Raw genomic sequence first — 24,608 nt, forward strand, 5'->3', positions numbered from 1 at the left:
CCAGTCTGCCCTCCCGGGGTCCTCTGGTTATTTCCACTTGACGCTGCCTTCAGCCGATGGACACTGGATTCTTAGGCTGGCACCTCCCTGATCATTCAGTTATTATCCACACCAAGCATCCATCCACATACGTCTTCTAGCTCTATTTTAATCACAATTGTTAATACAACAAAAGGGGGGGGAGTCTCTGGGTGCTGTTTCTGTTGTTAAAAAGTATTGCTTTGAGTCTCTCTCTGTGTGAATTGCTTTGAGAACAGACTCTGTCTTAGAATGTACTAACGCAATTAGCAGCTTGCAAGTTTCACACATAGAGGGAGAGAAACAGTACCAAAAACCAAGAGATCTCTTAATTAGTAATACGCTGAAATTTAAACTATGGGGAATGAAACTCATTTGTGATTTTAATACAGAACTTCTTTAATGTGATCCAACATAATAGTTTGAAATAATGAAGATGAAATTTAATAAGGACAAGTGCAAAGTACTACAATTAAGAAGGAATAATTAATTGCACAAATACAAAATCAGAAATGACTGCCTAGGAAGGTGTATTGCAGGAAAGGATCTGGGTGTTATAATGGATCACAAACTAAATATGAACCAACAATGTAATACTGTGGCAAAAAAGTGAACATCATTCTGGGACGTATTAGCAGGAATGTTGTAAGCAAGATGCAAGAAATACTGTGTCCAGATCTGGGTTCCACACTTCAGGAAAGATGTGGACAAATTGGAGAAGGTCCACAGGAGAGCAACCAGAATGATTAAAGGTCTAGAAAACGTGACCTGTGAGAAAAGATTGAAAAAATTTGGGTTTATTTAGTATGCAGAAGAGAAGACGGGGAACATAAGTCTTCAAGTACATAAAAGGTGGTTATAAAGAGGAGGGTAATTCATTGTTCTCCTTAACCGCTGAGAACAGGCCAAGAAGCAATGGAAGGGAGATTTACGTTAGACATTTGGAAAAACCTCTAACTGTCAGGGTAGTTAAGCAGTGGAACAAATTAGCTAGGGAAGTTGTGGAATCTTTTTGTTGGAGGTTTTTAAGCACAGGTCAGACAAACACCTGTTAGGGGTGATCTAGATAATACTTAGTCTTGCCTCAGTGCAGGGGACTGGACTAGATGACCTATCAACGTCCTGTCCAGTTCTACATTTCTGTGATTTCATAGCTACAAGTTGAATTAGAATATATAAAACACAAACCATGTTTTTATGTGCGGTATACATTCCGGTATACAAAAATGTCAGTGCTAAGAATGCTGGTTGTGGGATGTAGAGCTTTTCACCTTGAAGTCATTGGTTAACATTTAGCACAGGTTGATAGTGACCAAAAGTCATTGCAATCTAAAAATTTTGTCCTCTAAGAAATAAACTGATCTCAATTTACTTCCAGATGGACGTATCCACAGTGCCGGTTGTGACCGCAATTTCTGTGATGATTAGTAACCTTTACCTTGGTCTCCACAGAGAAATGAAGAAGTATGGAGACTAATTCTCTCTTCCTAAGATAATACCCATGCAGGTTAGCTTGAGGCACATCGCTGATGTGGCGGAAACTAGCATTGCTATTGCCTGTACTGTGGATAAATGAGGAGGTCACTCTCTAATGGTGCCACTCAGCACCTTTCATAAATATCGAATTTGTCTCTCATTTAAGGGAGGAAAAAAATCAGTGGGTGTTGAGGGCAAGTTTTGGTCTATTCAAGAAACATGAACAAAATAAAGCTGTGCTATCTGTACATAAAACCTCTGGTAAAAGAACCTTGTTTATAGTGAAGGGCGTATATAAACATTGCTCTGCTTAATAGCCTTTCTGCATTGCCTTAACGTCCTGTTGTAACTTCTCTGAAACCAAGCTAAAAAAATGTGGGGTTTTTTAGTTATTTTCCCCAAGAACAAAAACACTTAACAAATTAATGGATGAAAAGAAGTAGGAAATCCATAAAAATAGACTGATTTTTTTTTAAAACACTAATTTGTAGTAACTTATTATAGATTACAAGGCCAACTGTCTATTGGATAACTGTGAACATGACTACTTCAGGTAGTTTTGCAGCTGATACTGCTCCCTCCTAGCTATGAGTCCAATGTGTTTATTCAGAAGAACCTCCTCCAGACAGGGCCACTTCCAGCAACATTGTTGCAAGATGAGGAGTGCAGATTTGCAGCTAAAAAGCAATAAAGCTATTACAAATAGTTTTGAGTCTGGTATGTTCAGGGCCTGCTCTGTGTGTCTCCCTCTCTCTGCTCCTCTGAGTGCATTCAGGGTATCAAAATTATCTTAAAGCATTTTGTATTGGGCTTGTCTGTTCATAAAAAGCAAACAGGCAGAAATGAGGGATGGAATGAGGTGTACCCTCATGAACCAAAACAATCCAAGTGCCTTAAACTGTTTGGGTTGCTCCATTGAGTAGCTGAATTTTTAACAGAATTGTAACTTTAGTTTACAGGTATGGTACACTGTTTTTTCCAATACTAGCAGGAAATGATTTTCAAAAAATGTTTTTTGGGCGGTTGCTTTAGTCTTGCCAACCTTAAATGTCTGTCTTTGATTAAAGGAAATAAGATCTCAGAACTGAATTGCAATGCCAGTTTCTTTGCTGCTGTTAGATTAATCACAAAGTGACATTGATCTAACCTACCAAAGTTTAGGAGAGAGAGATAACAAGTAGTAAAGATAAAGGGGTGTGTGTGTGTGTGTGTGTAAGTAATCAGCACTGTTTTGGAAATAAAGTGTAGACAAGGTCCTACATATTACCCAAGATTTGGATTTGAAACTAACCCTGGATCCTGAACCTGTCTTTAAGTGTAATTACTTGGTGTCTGTCTGAAAAATAACTTAAATCTTTGGAAATAATCACTCATTACATACCAGTCCTGATGCAGCCAGAGCAAGTGAATAAACTGCTGAACAGAATCCAACATAAAATTCTTTCCCCTCAATTTTGGTTATATTATTTCCTGGCATTTTAAGTAGAACACAAGTTAGTTTGTCTAAGATATTGAGGGTAAAAGGCAGAGTGGATTTGATTTAAATCACTAGTCAGGAAGACTCGATTTAATCATGGTTTTCTACATAAAAGTGCATTCTTGTTGGTTGTTATAACCTTAATACATGTTCTTCACATCTCAGAGATAGATGTAGGTTTCATTTTCAGAAGGTACAACTATACGTTTTTAACAGTGATTTATTTTGAAAACTTTTCAAATTAGTTTTACAGTTATATCAGAAAATGAATGATTGTTTGGTTATTTCATTTACCAAAGGTAATTGATGCAGATGTTTATGAAGTCATTGGGAGGTGAACTATCTCCAATTCAACAGGTTAATGATTAATATTTGGAGGATTTTCTTGCCATGCGTATTAGGAGGAGAACACCACCAGATTTTTAAATTATTGTTTTAGTTAACTAAAACAATGTTAAGTATTCTGGATTTTTTTCTTCAACACCAAACATATAATATTTTAACAAGAAAGCATATGTCCCTCAATTCTTACATTTATCTCAAGACTTCTTGTCCAGATCTATTCCACCCCCAATGATCTTCTATTCATTGAACTTTTTGAAACATTGCACTTTTAGAGAGAGGTAAGGGATTGACTCTGTGTACACAAATTTGCAGAGGTACAATAGAGTTGAGGTCTGTTGTTTCTCACCTCTTTATTTATTTAAAAACATTTTTGCTGTTAACAGGCATGTTACCTCTGGAGACACAAATCCACAGTTTGAGAACTGCAAAACTAAGCATCTCTGATGGTATCTTCTAGACTGAGCACGGAGACCCAGTAGATCAAATTATTTAGGTTAATCTTTCTATACAGAAGTCTGGAACTCCATAAGATTGGGTCCCTAATCTATGAACTATTGGAACTCATTTACAAAACTTTTCTTAAACATTACATGAATATATGGTCTCATACTATAGAATTAGAATTTATAATCCCTATTCCATGATATAGAATGCGCTATAGTGTATCTTTGCGCTATAGTGTATCTTAATTAAAACTGTCTTTAGATCACTTTTTCCCTCAAAAAGCATTCTATCAAAAAAATCCTATTTAAAATTTAAAAATCTGATTTTTTTAAATCATTTTTATCCACCCTGGTAAAAGCATAGTTCTTGCTGAAAGGAGTTCTTAGGAAACAACACACAAACTCAGCAATTCATAGATCAAAATTCAGTCTTTAATGTTGTTGGGCTTTGATTTATTAATTGCTTTGAAAAATTATGAAAAAAGCCCTAAACTGGCTTCTGAAACAGACTGGAAGCCAGTGAAGGGACTTAAGCATGGTCCTGATGTGCTCACGGCAGCCTCCACCATAAAGGAAAGCAGGCAGGCACATTCTGTACCATCTGGAGCCTGCACATAGTCTTCAAATTCAGTTTAAAATAGAGTGAATTACAATAATCTGGCCTGGTGGTGACACGTGCATGGATCACTGTGGTCCTCACGGTCCACAAAGTTCTCTAACCATCCAGAGGTGAAACATGATGCTCCAGGTCACTGGGACAGAGAGCTGTAGGTAGTTCGGAATTTGCTCCCACTACAGATATGTCTGAGCCCTAGCCTCGGCTCGGCTTCACCATAATCACACACAATGTTACAAACAGGACAGATGGTCTGTCTCCTGGATGCTAGTGTTCTTCCACTTGCGTGATCTATCTGTTGTAAGTTCTTATTTCATACCTGATGAAATTTAAGTCCTGTTATGTGGCAAACCAAAAAAAAAAAAAGTTGATTTACTGCATCTCTAATAAGCCACCTTACAAAGACATCTCAGTACATCTGTAGCTCTGGAGGATGTTCTAACTACAGGTTAGTAGTGGTTTTGGATTCCTCGCTGTCACTGAGCTCTCACATAGCAGCAACTGTGAGTAATGCTTTAATACCATCTCCAGGTGGTGAGGAGACTCTGTCCTTCCCTGATGGCCAAAGACGTGGCCTCAGTTATACATGGTCTCAGCTGGACTACAATACTGCAGTATACCGCAGCATGAAGACTTCGGTGCTTAGGAAACTCCAGCTAGTGCCAAATGCTTCAACACATCTCCAAAGCTATGCAAACTACTGTGAGCCATGTCAAACCTGTTCTCTACTCTATACACTGGTTTCCCATAGAACTTCAAATAAAGTTCCAGGTCTCTGTCTTTATCTTCAAGATGCTGAATGACTTGGACCCAGGAGATCTAAAAGATCTCCTAAAGCTCCAGTGGGGATACCATGGCTCTCTTCTGGCAAAACAGAACGTTCCCCAGTAAAGCCAAAACTCATCTTTGCAGGAGACAGTACTCTTGAGAGCCCATCCAAGGCTGTGGAATAATTCAGTCACGCTGTTAACTCTGAGAGGTTGGGATATAGCTGGCCTTTCAACACCCCACTGGGACTTAGTAGATGTCATAGGCATTCTTAAGCAAAGTGACCCTGCTGCCTGCATACGGCACATCATATTTCCCTGCCCATCCCAGGGCTTCTGGGAGATGGTTTCCTTCCCTGCTGGGTGTGGGTCTCTGGGTTCGATCCCTGTCTTCTGATCCCATTCCATCCCTGTTAAGCTTCTCTCAAAACCAGGATGACTATCCATATCCTGGCCTGCCAGTTTTCCAGCCATCATAACATCTCTAGGATGTTAGGGAAGCGATCAACGGCTCAATGTCTAGTTGACAGCTGGTATCAAGTAGAGTGCCCCCGGGGTCAGTCCTGGGGCTGGTTTTGTTCAACGTCTTTATTAATCTGGACAATTGGATAGATTGCACCCTCCACAAGTTTGCGGATAACACTAAAATGATGGGAGAGACAGATATGCTGGAGGGTAGGGATAGGGTCCAGAGTAACGTAGACAAATTGGAGGATTGGGCCAAAACGAATCTGAGGTTCAACAAGGACAAGTGCAGAGTCGTGCACTTGCGACAGAAGAATCCCATGCACAACTGCAGGCTGGGGATTGACTGGATTGACTGGCTAAGCAGCAGTTCTGCAGAAAAGGACCTGTGGATTACATTGGATGAGAAGCTGGATCTGAGTCAGCAGTGTGCCCTTGTTGCCAAGAAGGCTAATGGCATAGTGGGCTGTATTAGTAGGAGCATTGCCAACAGACAGAGGGAAGTGATTATTCCCCTCTATTCGGCACTGGTGAGGCCACATCTCGCGTATTGCATCCAGTTATGGGCCCCCCACTACAGAAAGGATGTGGACAAATTGGAGAGAGTCCAGTGGAGGTCAGCGAAAATGATCGGGGGCACATGACGTACGAGGAGAGGCTGAGGGAACTGGGCTTGTTTAGACAGGCCACAGGAAATAACCAAAAAGTCAGATAGTGACCTGTCTGTGACTTTTACTAAAAATACCTCTAACTAAATCTTACCTGCTGCGGGGGGAGGTGGGGGGGCACCCTGGACTCCGTGACTTGTCAGTTCTAGTGGAACCAGGATTTTGCCTTGACATTATTGCTACCAGCTAGAAGGAGGTCTGACCACCTCTGGCCGTGGTTTGTTTAGGAAGGATCTAGAAACTGATTTTCCCCAAAATGAATATAGGGTTCAATGAGGGGAGAAAAAAAAAATTTTCTGCTCTAAACATGCACCACTTGTATTTGCTAAACATAAACTCCATCAACACCAGCAATTTTTAGGAATTCTCACAATAGTATTAATTACTTATCAAACTGATTGACTGATTTTCTACAATTGTACAAAGCCCATTATAGTTACTCGATGAAATGCATCACAGGAAATGTTGCTATACATCTTTTTAGTTGTGGTCTTAAATCCACCCAAACTCCTCTTGTCCTTCCATCTTTTCCCCCAGGGAAATTGGATTGCCCATACTCCGTTATCAGAGGGGTAGTCATGTTAGTCTGGATCTGTAAAAGCGGCGAAGAGTCCTGTGGCACCTTACAGACTAACCGACGTATTGGAGCATAAGCTTTCGTGGGTGAATACCCACGTGCATCTGACGAAGTGGGTATTCACCCACGAAAGCTCATACTCCATTGTGTCCTGCTTCTTCCCAGCCTGTCTGTTTTTTTTCCAGCTGTCTCATCACTTTTTTTTTTTTTTTAGTTCAGCTAGCTATCTAATTATTCATCTCTGACAATTATCTGATGCTCACTGGCCTAGATCTGTCAGTCCTCCTGAGAACTGCATATGAGAGGGGAGAACAGTAAAGAGAAAACAGTGCTTCATAGCAGCAAGCAGGCAGATGGAACAAACATATTTAATTTCTTTGGAAAGCATCTCGTACAAAATGCTGGTGAGAAAATTGTTTCACTTGTTCAGTGATCATAATGCAATTCATTTAAAAATATGGCATGTTGAGTTACCTTTCCAGCGCTCATCTCCTCTCCACTGTTCTTAGTCTAGTCTATATCCTGGACCATAGGCATGTATATTAATTAATAAATATAAATGTTAAGAGCCAAGAACAGTTGCGTACCTAAGAAACATCTCATTTCTTACTGTGACCCTCATCCTTCTCCATTGTTCTTTCATACTGTTGTTTCATTTATCATCCTTTGATGTTGGTATGATTGAAGTTATAAACTCTTTGGGAAAGGGTTCTGGCTATTTAAATAGATTAAAGTAACATGTACACTCTTATTTGTACTGAAGCTGTCACTAAAGCTACTCCTTGATAGCAAAGTTCTCTATTGGTAGTAGAATTCACTATTTCCTCTCGTACACTAATGCAAGGTAGAGATGGAAAAGCTGCTAGGTCAATTGCATCTTTCTGCCAGGGCATGGTTGTTCCTGACAGTACGGTATATATGCAACTATATTACTCCTGGGGGAATTCTGCACTACTTCTGCATTCACAGAATTTATATACTCAGGGATGTCTTTGCATCCCTGCAGAAAAATGAGCTTCTGACAGGGCAGCAAAGGGAAGCCACAAGATTGGTCATGCAACCCTCCCAAGCAGTTTGTTTCAGGTGCTTAGGGCAACTGGCAGAGGTAAATCACCGTGGGACAGGAGGCAGCACTGGCAAAGACCGGGCTGGTGGCTCTTACCCTGCGCCAGGCTCAGCTTCTAGTTCTAGCTGGGCTGGGGAGGACAGGACGCCTAGTGACGTAAATAGAAAGGAGCATAAACATTACATTTTTACATTTAAATTTGGTAGTAAGAAAAGCCAAAAAAAAAGTGAAGAACAGCTAGCCAAAAACTCAAAGGGTAATAATAAAATGTTTAAGTACATCAGAAGCAGGAAGCCTGGTAAACAATCACTGGGACCCCGGACGGTCGAGATACAAAAGGAGCACTTAAAGACTATAAAGTCACTGCAGAGAAACTAAATGAATTCTTTGCTTCAATCTTCATGGCTGAGGATTTTAGGGAGCTTCCCAAACCTGAGCCGTCTTTTGTAGGTGACAAATCTGAGGAATTGTCACAGATTGAAGTGTCACTAGAGGAGGTTTTGGAACTAATTGAGAAGCTTAACAGTAACAAGTCACCGGGACCAGATGGCATTCACCCAAGAGTTCTGAAGGAACTCAAATGTGAAATTGCGGAACTACTAACTATGGTTTGTAACCTGACCTTTAAATCAGCTTCTGTACCCAAGGACTGGAAGATAGCTAATGTAACGCCAATATTTAAGAAGGGCTCTAGAGGTAATCCTGGCAATTACAGACTGGTAAGTCTAATGTCCGTACCGGGCAAATTAGTTGAAACAATAGTAAAGAATAAAACTGTCAGACACATAGAAGAACATAAATTGTTGGGCAAAAGTCAACATGGTTTCTGTAAAGGGAGATCATGTCTTACTAATCAGAGTTCTTTGAAGGGGTCAACAAACATGTGGACAAGGGGGATCTAGTGGACATAGTGTACTTAGATTTCCAGAAAGCCTCTGACAAGGTCCCTCAGCAAAGGCTCTTATCCTATGACAACTTAATTTACATAAGAGGGAAGATCCTTTCATAGATTGAGAACTGCTTAAAAGACAGGGAACAAAGGGTAGGAATAAATGGTAAATTTTCAGAATGGAGAGAGGTAACTAGTGGTGTTCCCCAAGGGTCAGTCCTAGGACCTATCCTATTCAACTTATTCATAAATGATCTGGAGAAAGGGGTAAACAGTGAGGTGGCAAAGTTTGCAGACAATACTAAACTGCTCAAGATAGTTAAGCAGACTGTGAAGAAATTCAAAAAGATCTCACAAAACTAAGTGATTGGGCAACAAAATGGCAAATGAAACTTAATATGAATAAATGTAACGGTAATGCACATTGGAAAAAATAACCCCAACTATATACACCTCTACCCCAATATAACATGGTCCTTGGAGACAAAAAGTCTCACCGCATTATAGGTGAGACTGCATTATATCAAACTTGCTTTGGCCCCACCTGTTCCTTGTTCTCTGACAGCCCCATCCAGAGACCCCCATCCCTAATCACCCCCAGGACCCCACCTCCTACCCTACCTTCCTGCTCCTTGTCCCCTGACTGCTCCGACCCCTATCCACACTCCCACCCCTGACAGGCACTCACTGGCAGTGGCGGGAAGCGGAGCAACGCGGCCCCAGCCCGCTCCACTCCACCACCTCCCAGCCGCGGTGCTCCGCTTCCTGCCGCTGGTGAGTGCGGGGAGGTTGGGGAAAGGACGCCCCCCGTACTCACCTGCGGTGGGAAGTGGAGCGCCGCAGCTGGGAGCTGGCGGAGTGGAGCGGGATGGGGCCGGGCTGCTCCGCTTCCACCACTGCCAGTGAGTGTGGGGGGGGGGCATCCCTTACCCCAAAACCCTTCCCCTGAGCGACACGGCTGGGGCCGGGGCAAGGGAAGCGGAGCGGGCTGCTCCCGGCCCACCGCTAATCCCCCGGGCCACTCTGGGACAGCAATGCCCCCCCACAGCTCCTGTCTCCCAGACCCTGGGGAGGCGAGCCCCTGACCGCCCCTGAGACCCTCTGCCCCTTATCCAACCCCTCGGCCTGAGCCCCGGCCCAGCACCCTTAACTCACTGCTCAGAGCAGTGTGTTGGAGCTTTACCATGTTGTATGCGAACCCGTGTTATATCGGGTCATGTTGTATCTGGGTAGAGGTGTACATACAATATGATGGGGGCTAATTTAGCTACAACTAATCAGGAGAAAGATCTTGGAGTCATCGCAGATAGTTCTCTGAAGACGTCCACACAGTGTGCAGCGGCAGTCAAAAAAGCAAACAGGATGTTAGGAATCATTAAAAAGGGATAGAAAATAAGACTGAGGATATCTTATTGCCCTTCTATAAATCTGTGGTACGCCCACATCTTGAATACTGCATACAGATGTGGTCCCCTCATCTCAAAAAAGATATACTGGCATTAGAAAAGGTTCAGAAAAGAGCAACTAAAATGATTAGGGGGTTGGAACGGGTCCCATAAGAGGAGAGATTAAAGAGGCTAGGACTTTTCAGTTTGGAAAAGAGGAGACTAAAGGGGGATATGATAGAGGTCTATAAAATCATGAGTGGTGTGGAGAAAGTGAATAAGGAAAAATTATTTACTTGTTCCCATAATATAAGAACTAGGGGCCACCAAATGAAATTAATGGCAGCAGGTTTAAAACAAATAAAAGGAAGTTCTTCTTCACACAGTGCTCAATCAGCCTGTTGAACTCCTTGTTTGAGGAGGTTGTGAAGGCTAGGACTATAACAGGGTTTAAAAGAGAACTGGATAAATTCATGGAGGTTAAGTCCATTAATGGTTATTAGTCAGGATGGGTAAGGAATGGTGTCCCTAGCCTCTGTTTGTCAGAGGGTGGAGATGGATGGCAGGAGCGAGATCACTTGATCATTGCCTGTTAGGTTCACTCCCTCTGGGGCACCTGGCATTGGCCGCTGACGGTAGGGACCGTTGGTCTGACCCAGGATGGCCATTCTTATGTTCTTAAGAGTTCCTCTTCCCCTACATGGCATTTGGAGCTGTGTCAGACCCACCCCCAGATTTCTCCCCTGGCTGTCGGAAGCTCTGCAAACTCCTCCCCCCCCATGCTTCCTGCACCTATCACTTCTCAGCTGCAGGGGGAGGGATCACTGTACAGGGAGCTGCTCCCCCATCTGCCCAACTCCCGTGCATCCACACTCCCCTTCATATCCAGACCCCCCCGCCAAGCCTCACACACCCCCACGCCCAGAACCCCCACAATGAGCCCCACTTCCCCTGCACCTGGACCAGCCCAATGAGCCACCCACACCTGGGTTCCCACCCTACTGACCCCAAACCAGCTGCACATAGATTCCCCCCCCCCCCGACCGAGCCCCACTACTCCAGCATCTGGACCCCAAACACACACACCCAGACCCCCTGCTGAGCCCCAATCACCTTCACCTGGACCCCCCCTGCAGAGTCCCATTACCATTGCACACTCAACCCCCCAACAAGCTCCTGTGCATCTAGATCCTCCACTGAGCTGCCCACACCCAGATTGCCCCACACACAACCATTTTAACCACACCTGGATCCCCCCCACACTAAGCCCCTTCACACTTGGATCCTGCCTTGCTGAGCCTGTCTAACCACAACTGGTGCACCTGTCATAGAGGGGTAGGGCCCTGGGGTGTTTCTGGGGTAGGCTCGGTCCTTGTGCTCTGTCATGGTTCGGGTGCAGCTTCACCTCTGAGTCTGTGTCCCTGTGGGAGCTGCACAGTGATCTCCCACCTCTGTGCAGCCAGTGGCCTGTGCTCCCCAATGCCATGCTGGAACCTCCACGTTTATTTAACAAATAAAATTTGCAGAATTTTAAATTTTTGGGCACAGAATTTTTAATTTTTTGGTGCATAATGCCCTCAGGAGTATAACTGTTTTCTTCAACCCAGTCTTTAAATCTTGGGTGATAGGACTTATACTGTTTTCAGTGAGGAACTGTCTCAGGATCCAGCAGTAAGCTTTTATTGATAAGGGGGGGAGGAGGGGACACTTGATCTGCCTGTCCAGGTTGCCCACCTGTGTCTCGTAAACTGCCTTAAATGATTGCCCTCTTCTTGCCGTCTCCATCATTTAAATAGCTGTGCACACCGATTGTCCTCCAATCTGAGTTGTCCTTCAGCCAAACTATAATTATTTATGACCTAACTCTTCAGTCTTTCCTAAAAATGGAGTCCCTCTCCCTCTTTAATAACTATGTGAATAATTACAATTTGAAGGTCTGATATTCAAGCATAATATATGGAAAATCAATAGAATCACAGGGAAAGGAGTGTGTCCGTGCTGCTAGGGAACTGTGTGGCTTTTAACCATGTATAGTACCATACATCAGTAGCTTCTAGAATGCTTGCTCTTCTTAGTCACAGGTGACACATAGCCATCTCCTATCCTCTCTTGGTGGGAGTCTTGTTTTATTGGGTGGATACAAGCTTTCAAGAGCTGATGTGTTTTTAGTGGAAGTGTGATTCAGGAAGTAACAAAATGGCTGCTCTTTAGACTTCCAATCAGTGAGAGAGAGAGAGTGTGTGTGTGTGTGTAAACTTTCTCCTTTTCCACTTCTGATGTTTCAGAGTAGCAGCCGTGTTACTCTGTATTCGCAAAAAGAAAAGGAGTACTTGTGGCACCTTAGAGACTAACCAATTTATTTGAGCATAAGCTTTCGTGAGCTACAGCTCACTTCATCGGATGCATAAAAGTGGAAAATGCCTCTACCCACAACTAATTTTTGGGGCATTGTTGCATGTGATTTCCCCTCCCCCTTTCCTTGCTATGCAAAAGCAGGTTTGCTGTTCTTAAATGATCGCAGGAAACAGTCAGGCCAAATGGAAGCTCTGCCACGCAGATGTGGTGGGTGCTGGTTTCTGATAGGGATAAGATTAGTTTGAAAACTACCAGCAGCTGTGACTCTGAAGGGCAGTGCTTCTCATGCAGCCTGGCCTGCTGCCTCTTGGCTACGGCTGTATAAAACCAGAGCTGATTACTAACAATTCCAGAAACACTTAGCTATTGTAGGAATGAGGGAAAGGGAATAAAAGCTTTCTGAACACAGTAAGCAAATATCACTAACTATTTTGGTGGGAGAAAGGAGGCTAAACTTCACTGTAGAGCTGGGGATGCTGGGGTGGAGACTGAAAAGCCAGGATCTGAGGCAAATTCTAGAAAGCAAAAGGATCCATGTTGGCTCATTTTAGATTAAGTAACTGTACAACAGTTGCTTTATAACTAGCAAACTATCTGTTCTTACTGTTCTCTTCTATGCCCTGCCGTACTGCTGCTGTTGGTTAGTGACCTGTAGTTCCAATGGGAGGTGATAGCAGGGCATTTTCCTCTAGGGTCCCATGACTTGGGAGCTCACTTACCCGTCTGCGTCTGCCAATGACTGATTCTCTCCCCACCCCTCCCCCCCCCCCCCGGCCCCAACTTTCTGGATGTGCTGCAAAGCTTATCCCTTTTTGGGTGTTATGGAAACGGGGTGATCAAAGGAAGGGCCTTGCTGGATTTTTATTCATATCCAAGTCGTTATTTCTATTTTGCTTTGTATTGTGTATTTCAAAGGGTGGGTATTTATGAAGGTTTGTATAAATCTAAATTAGTTTATATATAGGACCATATTGTTAGCCACTGCAAAAGGGCAAAGGTCCAGTGAAGTAAATGGAGCTGCACCTGTTCATGCCAAAAGAAGAGCTCATAGACTTCAGCCTTAGTGCTCAGGGCAATGTCTCTTGGTATCGGACAACCAAAACTGAAGCTTTCCTGAAGCAAAGCCCTTCTGATATCAGTTGGTGGGGGTATGGGTGTGTGTGTGTGAGAGATGGAGCACCAAAGTTTTTTGTTCATAGCATTTTTTAGCCCCTGCTGGGGAAGAGTAACTGGAATAACCCCTGTGCCCTTCATCACAGCTAGATCTTGGAATTATATTAGTTCTTATTTTGGGTAAAACCACTGGTTATGAGGATTAAAACTGCCGTCCTTTTGATTTCAATAGATTCTGTAAAGCAACTTTATTAGATTGTTAAAGTAGCACATTGGCTGGCTTCTATCCAATAACTAGATGTCTGACAGTATACAGTAAATGTTGAAATCTAGTATGAATTAGTAAGAGAACTATTACATTTAGGTGAACTTAAGGAACTTTTCTTGGTGCTCCTGGTACCTTTTTCTATTGGTTGATCTATCTGTCTTCAATTTAGCAATGTTAAGTAATAGTTAATGTGTGGTGGTGGTTTTTTTCCCCTTACAGTGCCTCCAAAGCCAGTGCATCTGCAGAATTCATTTTTATCCATCACACACCAAACCCCTATGCGGAAAGCTTTACCTACTGCACAACCAAGAATGGAGGAAGTCACACCTACCTCTGCTTCTTGTGTGTCAAAGGAAAAACCCCACAAGGTGTCAGATCTCATCAGTCGTTTTGAAGGAGGCAGGTAAGTCACTTGCTTTCTTTTAAAAGTAAGGGGTAAAGGGCGATGTGTCCTAATTCTTTTAACAACACTCTGTGCAGATTAATGAACTATAACATATTGCGTAAATGAATGGTATATGTTGTGAAAGTATAGACTCTGGTATTGCTCTCACTGAAGTCAATGGCAGTCTTGCTACTGATTTAAATAGGAACAGAGTAATGCCTATGATAACTATTTGATATCTCCCCAGGATTAGCTGCAACACAGTGCTTCTTGCTTTGCAATATATTGTCTAATTGCAGTATTTCATTAAAAGAAAAAGTGTGTTTAAACAAACCTAACTTGTGGTGGTCTGCCTAATACTTATAAATGTTGATTTAGAATATTAATAATTAATAATAGAAACTTAACTCTTTTTTTAGTCCTTGGAGTACACACTTTTTACAAGGTTAGTTTTTCGAGCACAATCTGAAGTGAAATAAATAATTTGCATGATTAAAATATCCTGAAAAATGTTCATAGTTTGGAATAAATATTTAAAATGAAATTGTTCAGGGAACCTTAATTCCTTTTGTGTTTATTAATAAATCTCAATTTATAAAAAGTGGAATCATTTGAAATCTTAATTTTTCTTTTGACTTTTCATGCTGGTTTGCCCTTTCTTACATCATTCCGCGTACACAGGAAAACTAAATGGGTCACTTTCACTTACCTGTTTATGGTCCATTTGACTTTCTGGTTGTAGTGAACTAGAACATTGCTGCTGTTCTTCATTTTACAAAACTGCAGAGTGCAGGCAAATATTTAGAACACTGAAAAATGTCAGCTGTGATGACATTTACTGTCACTAAAACATCCTGTTCACATACCATTTTTTTAATCAAAATGTACATGAAGGGACTAAATGCTCTAAAAGCACACTTTGAAGCAGTGAGAAGAAACCTATTTCTAATACTATAACAAACTTTTTATATCCATGTCCCAAGAGGTTTCCATGCTCCTGTATACACATGAAAGGTCAGTTCTTCTACTCAAGATATATGTGTGAACATAAGTTTAAAAGCCAGGTCGGGGGGATGGAATAACTACCATCAGAAGAGGGAGTAAATTTTAAGTGAATGTAATCTCAGGTGTTATCTTCATCTTAAAAGGAGATGTGTCAAATGAAAACAAACCCCAGGAAGCTCTTTGTTTAAACAATTGGATAAATGGTCATAAATATTATACGGTGACCTTTCAGAAAGCAGTAAAACCTCAGACTGGGCAAATTCTAGGAGCAGTGAGAGTTGTCTAGTGGGTATATATGGCACTGGCCTTCCAGTACTTCAAGGACATCCGCATTCTGAAGGAACATTTCCTACATGAATGTATGATTTATTATGCATCGCCAGCCCACTAATTTAAGGCCAATGTCCACACATGCATCAGAGGGCAGAATCTGGCCTTCAGGAGGTGGAATGCATCTTAACATACGAGTAGTCCAGTGCTGCAAGAGGAGACTTTATTTACTAGAAGCCCAAGACTATCACACGGATGATGAGCTTGATCTATGACAGGAAAAGGAGCCTCTAACCTATTTGAGATCTCATCTGACTGCTACACTGCCATGACAGCTGTGAATAGGGAAAGGGGAAATGCAATGTTGGAGGATTTGCAGGAACTTTTTCAGTTTAGGCCCCACCCCCACCCCCAGTCTCTGTTTTGTTTTCCTTTTTATAATTCTCCTGAAGTATCAGTCTCAGAATTCTTTTAACAGTCTGGTATCCTTAGGAAAATGACTCTTACTCTTCCATCTGCTTTAATAGTTATCCAGTTTGGCAGGGACCTACTATGAGGCCTGTTTAACAAAAGAGAGGAAATGTCATGATGGAGCTGCATGATACAGGATGGGTTAACTGACTCTTGTTACCCCACATGATGAATTTTCACCCATCCTTCAAACTGAACTGCTTCATTTTTGGTTAAGGAGGGAAATAAAAGAAATTAAAACATAGCCACTAGGACTTCCACCGCTCCCAGCTTCTTGAGAAAGAGCTAAGATGATCTCATGCATCTCCTTGATGCTGGGAAAAAAAAAGCCAGGGAACCTTCTAACCACCCTCTAATATCAGGATCTCCTGACTGGGAATTACACGGGTAGCATGCTTTGATATCTGTCATCCTCAGGAGGAGGTATGTTGGTTCCATCTTTTGGGGATGTCTGAATGGTTTTGAGAAGTCCTGTACTATTTTGGGACCAAAGGGAACTATAAATATTATTATGCTAAAGCCCTATTAATCCCTATTTACAATGTTTGTTCATTTTTTACTTATAAACATGGGAATTGCCTGACATGAAGAGATAATTGATCCATCTATCTAGTGTTTAATCCCATACACTAGCCTGTACCTGACTTCTAGAGCAAGACTAATCCTCCTTTGAGAAAAAGCCTCCATAACACACCTGCCCAGTTCTGTGTTATATTGTGGGCTGGGGAAAAGAATTTTTTTTTCATATCCTCAGTTGGCAATGTGCTGCTGCTTTAAAGCAGGAAGACTGACACCCTCTGCCAATCTTTTGTCTTTGTATACCCAAACTGTGCAGTAGTACATTGTGATTGTGAAATATAGTAATAGGTTTTAGTTTGCTTGCACAGCCCAAAAGCTAATAGAAATGGGGAAGAGTTAGAATTATTCTTAACTATATGCAGCAATATAAAAATATATATATATTTTGGCATAAAAAAGCCAAAATGAATTTACAGGAAGTTAACTATTTTTATAAATGAATGTAGCATAATATGCATTTCACTGACTTTTTAAAAGGGTATCATTTTCACAAAACAAATTGCACTGTGATTTTAATTTGTATACATGCTGAAAAACAAAACACGAAAAAAAGAAAGCCAACTCACAGAAAACCAACATCCAAATGAAGTGCATTCTTCAAACCACCAATAAACCTGTTGAGTCTGTAATGTGGTTGTAATATTTATTTTAAGGAAGAGTTGTATGGTTTCTGCTGTTTCTAACCCTTCTAAATTAATCTTGCAATGGAATTAATGGTCTTCACATATTACAAACAATGCAGGAAGACTGCATCATTTATCACTTTATGCAAAAAAGTTTTATCACCACAGTTCTTCAAAAAAAATTTTTTTGGGGGGGTAAATATGAATTTCTAGTAAAATAGCAACATGCAAGTATTCCTTTTCATCCCAGTGATTTTACACTAATGCAATAAAACCTTTATTTTAGAATCATAGAATATCAGGGGTTGGAAGGGACCTCAGGAGGTCATCCAGTCCAACCCCCTGCTCAAAGCAGGACCAATCCCCAATTAAATCATCCCAGCCAGGGCTTTGTCAAGCCTGACCTTAAAAACTTCTAAGGAAGGAGATTCTACCACCTCCCTAGGTAACGCATTCCAGTGTTTCACCACCCTCCTAGTGAAAAAGTTTTTCCTAATATCCAACCTAAACCTCCCCCCACTGCAACTTGAGACCATTACTCCTTGTCCTGTCCTCTTCTACCACTGAGAATAGTCTAGAACCATCCTCTCTGGAACCACCTCTCAGGTAGTTGAAGGCAGCTATCAAATCCCCCCTCATTCTTCTCTTCAGCAGACTAAACAATCCCAGTTCCCTCAGCCTCTCCTCATAAGTCATGTGTTCCAAACTCCTAATCATTTTTGTTGCCCTTCGCTGGATGTTTTCCAATTTTTCCACATCCTTCTTGTAGCGTGGGGCCCAAAACTGGACACAGTACTCCAGATGAGGCCTCACCAATGTCGAATAGAGGGGAACGATCACGTCCCTCGATCTGCTCGCTATGCCCCTACTTATACATCCCAAAATGCCATTGGCCTTCTTGGCAACAAGGGCACACTGCTGACTCATATCCAGCTTCTCGTCCACTGTCGCCCCTAGGTCCTTTTCCGCAGAACTGCTGCCTAGCCATTCGGTCCCTAGTCTGTAGCTGTGCATTGGGTTCTTCCGTCCTAAGTGCAGGACCCTGCACTTATCCTTATTGAACCTCATCAGATTTCTTTTGGCCCAATCCTCCAATTTGTCTAGGTCCCTCTGTATCCTATCCCTGCCCTCCAGCGTATCTACCACTCCTCCTAGTTTAGTATCATCCGCAAATTTGCTGAGAGTGCAATCCACGCCATCCTCCAAATCATTTATGAAGATATTGAACAAAACCGGCCCCAGGACCGACCCCTGGGGCACTCCACTTGACACCGGCTGCCAACTAGACATGGAGCCATTGATCACTACCCATTGAGCCAGACAATCTAGCCAATTTTCTACCCACCTTATAGTGCATTCATCCAGCCCATACTTCTTTAACTTGCTGACAAGAATACTGGGGGAGACCGTGTCAAAAGCTTTGCTAAAGTCAAGAAACAATACATCCACTGCTTTTATAGAGTATCTTTAATGTTAACAGTAGCCCAGAGTAGGAACCCTGAAAGAATACCACTGAAAGACAAAATTCGGGGTACATGCCAGGGACAGATGCATGTTTGGGACTGACTTGAACTGATGAGGCATGAACAGAAAGGCGGCTTTCCTCTTGATAGCAACAAGGATCTGAAAGGGTGGCACTAAATAAATTGACTGACCTGGGACTGGACTATAAAGATAAGCGTGTAGAGCTATATTAAGAATAGAAAGCTTTTACTATATCAGAATATAGTAAGGAAAATGGAAAAATTAAAATAATGTTTCTTGCACACTTAAGTGTAGCCATGGGAACAGAGGGGTCTATGGACAGAGCATTGGACTGGGATTTAGGAGATCTGGATTCTATTTCCAGCTCTGCTGCTGGCCTGCTGAGTGACCTTGGACAAGTCACTTCAGCTATGTGCCTCCATTTCCCTGTCTGTACAATGGGGATAATAGTACTGACCACTTTTGTAATGTTCTTTGAGTTCTACTAGTGAGGAGTGTCATAAAAGTTGTTTATTAACAGGCAGACAATGGACACCATTTTAATTTCTAGGAAGATGTATACTGTTGCCCGTGTGATTTGTTGAATTAAATATGACTTTACACCATGGAAGGCCTATATTAGACATGTTCTGCACAACTGAACATTTCTAATATTAGCAAATAAAAATAGCTTTGCAGGAGTTTAAAGTTGTGCAATATAAATGCCCTCTTAAAATTAAACACTTTTTTTCTAATGTTGCCCTTAACTCTTTTTTCTTTTTTTCTTTTTTTAACCTTTTAGTCCCTCAAGTCCTAGTGATTTGAAGAAAGAATCCTCTGTTGTAAAGGTTGCTAAATCTCAAGGAAGATATGGGTCAGCATCACCTCAGCCAAAACTCCTCTCCCAACACCCACTACAAAAGCAGGGAAATAATACAGGTCAAACTCAGGTTGTACAGAAACACACGGCCAATGGAGTAGTAGCACAAGGCCAGATGGAATGCAAGGACAATAAATTACTGGAACATAGCACCAATACATCCACTCCAGCTTCAGATATTGCAGTCAACAGTAACTTAGTAAATGGGGAACAAGAAAGCACTACTACAGACTCACTCCAAGCTACAACGGTCTGCACAGGGCAAACTCTTGACTGCTGCAGGACTCCAAGCAGGGACACACTGTTCCAATCTGAAAATGAAACTGTAGAAACTAATACTAATGTAGAGGAAAAACAGAATGAGGAACTCAATAAGGAAGAGGAGCATGTAGAAGCAAAGGTAAAATTACATTCTGTATTTTTTCCTTGCATACAACTGTGCCTGTGTTTTTCCAGGTGCTTCGAATAAAAAAATAAGTTTTTATAGAGCCATTCAAAATGGAAGATATTTTTGATTTCCCCTCACAACCCATTTATTCTTTTAAACTTTGAAAAAATGTGACCAGCTCTGCAAATAAATAAAATCAAATAACCAGAAACTTTTCAACAATAATTAGCCTTTTAATGAGGCACTTCTGAAAAGGCTGAATACTTTTAACCTGTGGAAATAGACCCAGATTATGTGCTGTGCAGTGGCATTATTATGTCCCAGTGCACCAAAGCTGGGACTCCTCATAGATCTTGAATATGCAAAATTTGGCAACTCTTCCAAATTGTTTGGTGAAGGAGGTAAAGGAGGGCATTTTTAGAAAAGAACTGTAACTGACCTAAACTTGCAAGTCTAGTCATGTTTGTGCTATGAGAGAAGGTGGAGGAACAAATGGTTGGAGTGGCAAAAAAACACACACTAACACAGCAGCATCAAGACATCTGGAGACAGAACTGGCTTATGAGAGCTTAGCTCGAGTATAACCCATTGAACGGATCTAGCAAGACAATGGGAAGCCACTGGAATGTCCCAGTTAGACACCAGGGATGAAGAGATACATTTATCCCTTGTTGAAATCCCATTGAAGTCAATAGAATTACGCAGGGGATAAATCTGAGATTTCCTAGTAGGGACTTCTTTTGTTGTTGTTAAGAGGAAATGAGTGGGTGAAAGTGAATTGATCTTGGAAAATGTAACTGCAAAAAAATCACATCCTGCTTCCAAATGCAGATGACTTTTTAGTCCATGAGTCACTGTATTGTAACAAAACCATGGCCAGCTAGATTTGTGTGATTGCCACTTTGCTGCACACCAGGGTCACTTGAAACTTCAGGGGGAAGAGAAGGAGAGAACCAAGCTCTTGGTCTTGAAACCACAGCCCACTAATACTTGAGGTAAAAGACAATATCTACAGTCTGTCAGACAGAATTAGACACACATACTTGAGTGTTGCTATCTGACACACACACACACCCTCTGTTTGTGTGTGTGTGTCTCTCTCCCTACCTGTCAGTTTGCTATAGGATTATGTATTTTAGCAGTCTGTGGGTGGAGGCTTTTGTGATTTTGTACTGCTTCCCTCCCCCCCACCCCAGCATGTGTATTTTGTTCCCACAAATTTTGTCTTGTGTATTTTCTTTTGGGTTTTCACTTATGGAAGAAACAGCATATCACCGGGCATTTAATTTTGCATAGTTGGTGATCCTGTGTGTGTGCAGGATAAACAGTGCATGGGAAAGGTAGGTCTCAAATTTTCACATGTGTACTGTTGAATATCTTAGCCAGTGACTGGGAGGTTATCCTTGTTGCCGATGAAGAGTGTTAGGATCCCATCTGTGCATAGGTCTGATAGTAATCCAAGGTACCTTTGCCCTGCCACACCTTCTATTATATTTCTTTGCTTCCTGTTCTGTGATGCCTGTTTCTTTTTATGTGCATGTCTAGGCCAGTACAATACACTGGACACTTCTCAGGCAATACAGAATGGGAATCCAAATTATGCAACAGGTGTTGGCAGTATGTACAGGAAAAGGCAGAAATATGAGGCTGCTGGAATCTAAAATACAGGAAGGAACTGGGCAAATGCCTGGAGAAAATGCTAACGAGAGCAATCCCATCTGTGCCTGGTCTTGGCCCCGTGGATAGCCAACAGATGTTATCTGACCTAACTGACCAAAAAGAATAGGTGTAATATTTGAACCAGTTATGGCTAGATGCATTACCTTTTGATGCTAGAAGAATAAAGAAGCAGACACAAAGTCAGAATGGTTAAAATATAGAACAGTAATACCAGCCCTGGAACATTCAACGCCCAGTATATTACATTAGAGATGACAACTGTTTCTGAACTATATATTCATTTGCAATACAAACAAGACCTTCATTCAGACCTGGGTGCAGACTTTTGTTACCATCTTCAAGCAACTGCAGAAGCAGATCATGTTGTGAAAAAGAGAATGGAAAAGAAAGCACGTGCAATTTTATTTTTGCCTAACATCCCAACTCAACAGCCAAAAAAAAAAAAAAAACAGGACGGTGTAAATGCAATCTAACAATTAGCAATAGCAGTAGATATAAACTCTGGTTCCCAAATTGTGAACCGTGGTTTCTTTGGGGAGCCATGAAGGGGTCATGAGCAAGCCACAAGTGTTTGGGAACAAATTTTAATCTATATGCCTGTTTTTGTTTATTCCTAATTAGGACCCAATTAAATTGGACTCGCAATTAAATTGGACCCCTCTCTATGGATCTGTGTCTTATGCTGCTGTTGGTGCTGGGGCAGCATCTGTGTCCTCCACCCCTAGGGCGGGCTCTCAGCAGAGAGACTTCCTGCTGAGGGAAGCAGTCAGTCAGAAGTCTCTCAGCTTAGAGCCCCCTGCTGGAGTAAAGGGCGCAAAACGTATGCCTGTAGTGCCCAGGGACTCCCCATGGAAGCAAGCGCCCCCACCCCAGCCCAGGGCTAGAGACTTGGACTAGTGGGTCTCACGCTAGCGCTCTAGAAATAGCTGCGTAGACAGTGCTTTGACGTTGTGGCTTGGGCTGGAGCTCCAGGCCCTGAAGTCCCTCCTCCCCCTACGCTTCAAAGCCTGAATCACTGCCCATGGCAATGAACCTCCCAGCCCAACCCACAATGTTTACACAGCTGTTTTTAGCACAGTAGTGTGAGTCCTGCTAGCAAGGGTTGCCAACCCTCCAGGACTATCCTGGAGTCTCCAGGAATTAAAGATTAATCTTCAATTAAAGTTCGTCATAATGAAACCTCCAGGAATACATCCAACCACAACTGGCAACCCTATCACCAGCCAAGTCTGTCTGCTCGGACTGGGGGGTTGCTGTGAGAAGTGTCAACATATCAAGAGAGGCTCCCAGTACTGGCAGCAGCACCAGTGCCAGCAGATAGGGCAAGGAGACTGAGGTGGAGACAGGTGTGTCTTGTCATGATAATGGAGTGATTTTTGCCAAGTGCTAAGCCTACATGTAAAATATCTTTGACCAAAGAAGGTGATTTTAGTAAAGTTCAACAGCAGAGGAAGAAAAGTAGAGAACACAATGATAGTTCTATTATATCTGGATATTCATGTCACAGTGTGACTGCAGAACGTCCACAGCTACAACATGTCATTTATTTTCAAGTGTTAGTAACTGAAAACATGATGCCAAGAGCATTTAGAAACCAACACTTGGAATTCGTGAACAAAAGCCATGCTTTTTCCTTCAGAAACTAGAAGAATTAAAGCATTCCCTCCTCCCCCCCCCCCTCAAGTCACGTCTAAAGAGGCAACTCCTCAGAGGCATCTTATGTGGCCATGCAGATTACAAAAAGCAAACAAGCACATACCATTGGCAGGACCCGTCTCATTCCAGCAGTAATAGACATGTAGAATTCTAATATGGGAAACAAGCAGCCATGACACGGAAAAACCATTCATTTGTCAAATAACACCTTCCATCGGTGCATTGATGACCTTGCAGAAAACATCCAGGACCAGTTGATAGAACAAATTTAAGAAGAGTCAATATTTGCACTGTAGCTTGATCAACCACAGACGTAGCTAACATGGCTCAACTTCTGTGTTATCTGAGATTTATAAAAGCAAGTGCAATAGTTGAAGGACTTTTTATTTTGCAAAGAAACCCCGACCTGAACAACCAGTGAGGAAATACTCATGATCCTCAGTAAATTCATAGTGGATGAAGGTCTTAACTGGGCTTTGTCTGAGGGTGGCTGTGCACGGATGGTGCTATAACTCGAGAGACCATTGGGGTTGCAGCCATGAGTAAAGAAAGTGGCAAGAGCAGCAACATGGAAACTGAATGATTCCTTGCCAAGCTTTGGCATCAAAGAAGTTGCACCCTGAAATACATGAGGCCCTCAACATTGTTGTTAAAATAATGTAAAATCCTGGGCAGTGAACATGTTGTTTTAGTATAATGTGCTGAGGTGGGTTCTGACTACATTCCTTTCACAGTAAAGTCAGGTGGTTGTCATGTGGGAAAGTGTTACAACACATCTTTAAATTGCTTGAAAAAATGAGAATTTTCTCCTGGGAAAACAGACCTTGCAGATTACGTTTGTAAGGGGGGCTTCTTGAGCGCATTTGATTGATTTACCTGATGGACATATTTGGCAAATTGAGTGCACAGAACCTAACACTTCAAACTAGGAATACAGATATGCTAGATCTGAAAGAGAAAATCAGGGGATTTATAAAAAAGCTTTGTCTTTGGAGATGCTGCATAGAAAAGAGTTACTGAGATGTTTCCAGACTTAGAGATGTCAGACTTTTTATCTTTTTTTAAAAGAGGGAAAGTGATCAAAATTCTAATGAGACCAAATATTAACTCATTTTTTCTGGTTTGTATTCTCATTTTGATGAATACTTTCCTGGAGTTGGACATGAATCTGCAAATACCAATTGGATTTGAAATCTGATCTAGGTAACAGTTGACTCCATTCCAACCTTAGGTATTTCATCTCACAAAAGTCTTAGAATTGTCAAGTAATCACACTGAA

At 41.9% G+C, this 24,608-nt stretch overlaps 1 protein-coding gene across 7 annotated transcripts in view; it reads left to right on the plus strand.

Annotated features, from left to right (window-relative positions):
- Positions 1-24,608, plus strand: part of FGD4 (FYVE, RhoGEF and PH domain containing 4) — a 197,662-nt gene that overhangs the window by 135,075 nt on the left and 37,979 nt on the right. For 6 of the 7 annotated variants that reach the window (XM_048829817.2, XM_048829835.2, XM_048829853.2 and 3 more), the window contains exons 3-4: positions 14,148-14,331; positions 19,528-20,005. In XM_048829817.2, coding sequence (XP_048685774.1) covers positions 14,148-14,331; positions 19,528-20,005 — 662 coding nt within the window. Of the gene's footprint in view, positions 1-7,126; positions 7,257-14,147; positions 14,332-19,527; positions 20,006-24,608 lie in introns of those variants that run through there. The other variant, XM_048829842.2, reaches the window with a different exon arrangement.

The sequence above is a fragment of the Caretta caretta genome, chromosome 1 (genome assembly GCF_965140235.1).
Source record: "Caretta caretta isolate rCarCar2 chromosome 1, rCarCar1.hap1, whole genome shotgun sequence".
NCBI classification, from domain to species: Eukaryota; Metazoa; Chordata; order Testudines; family Cheloniidae; genus Caretta; species Caretta caretta.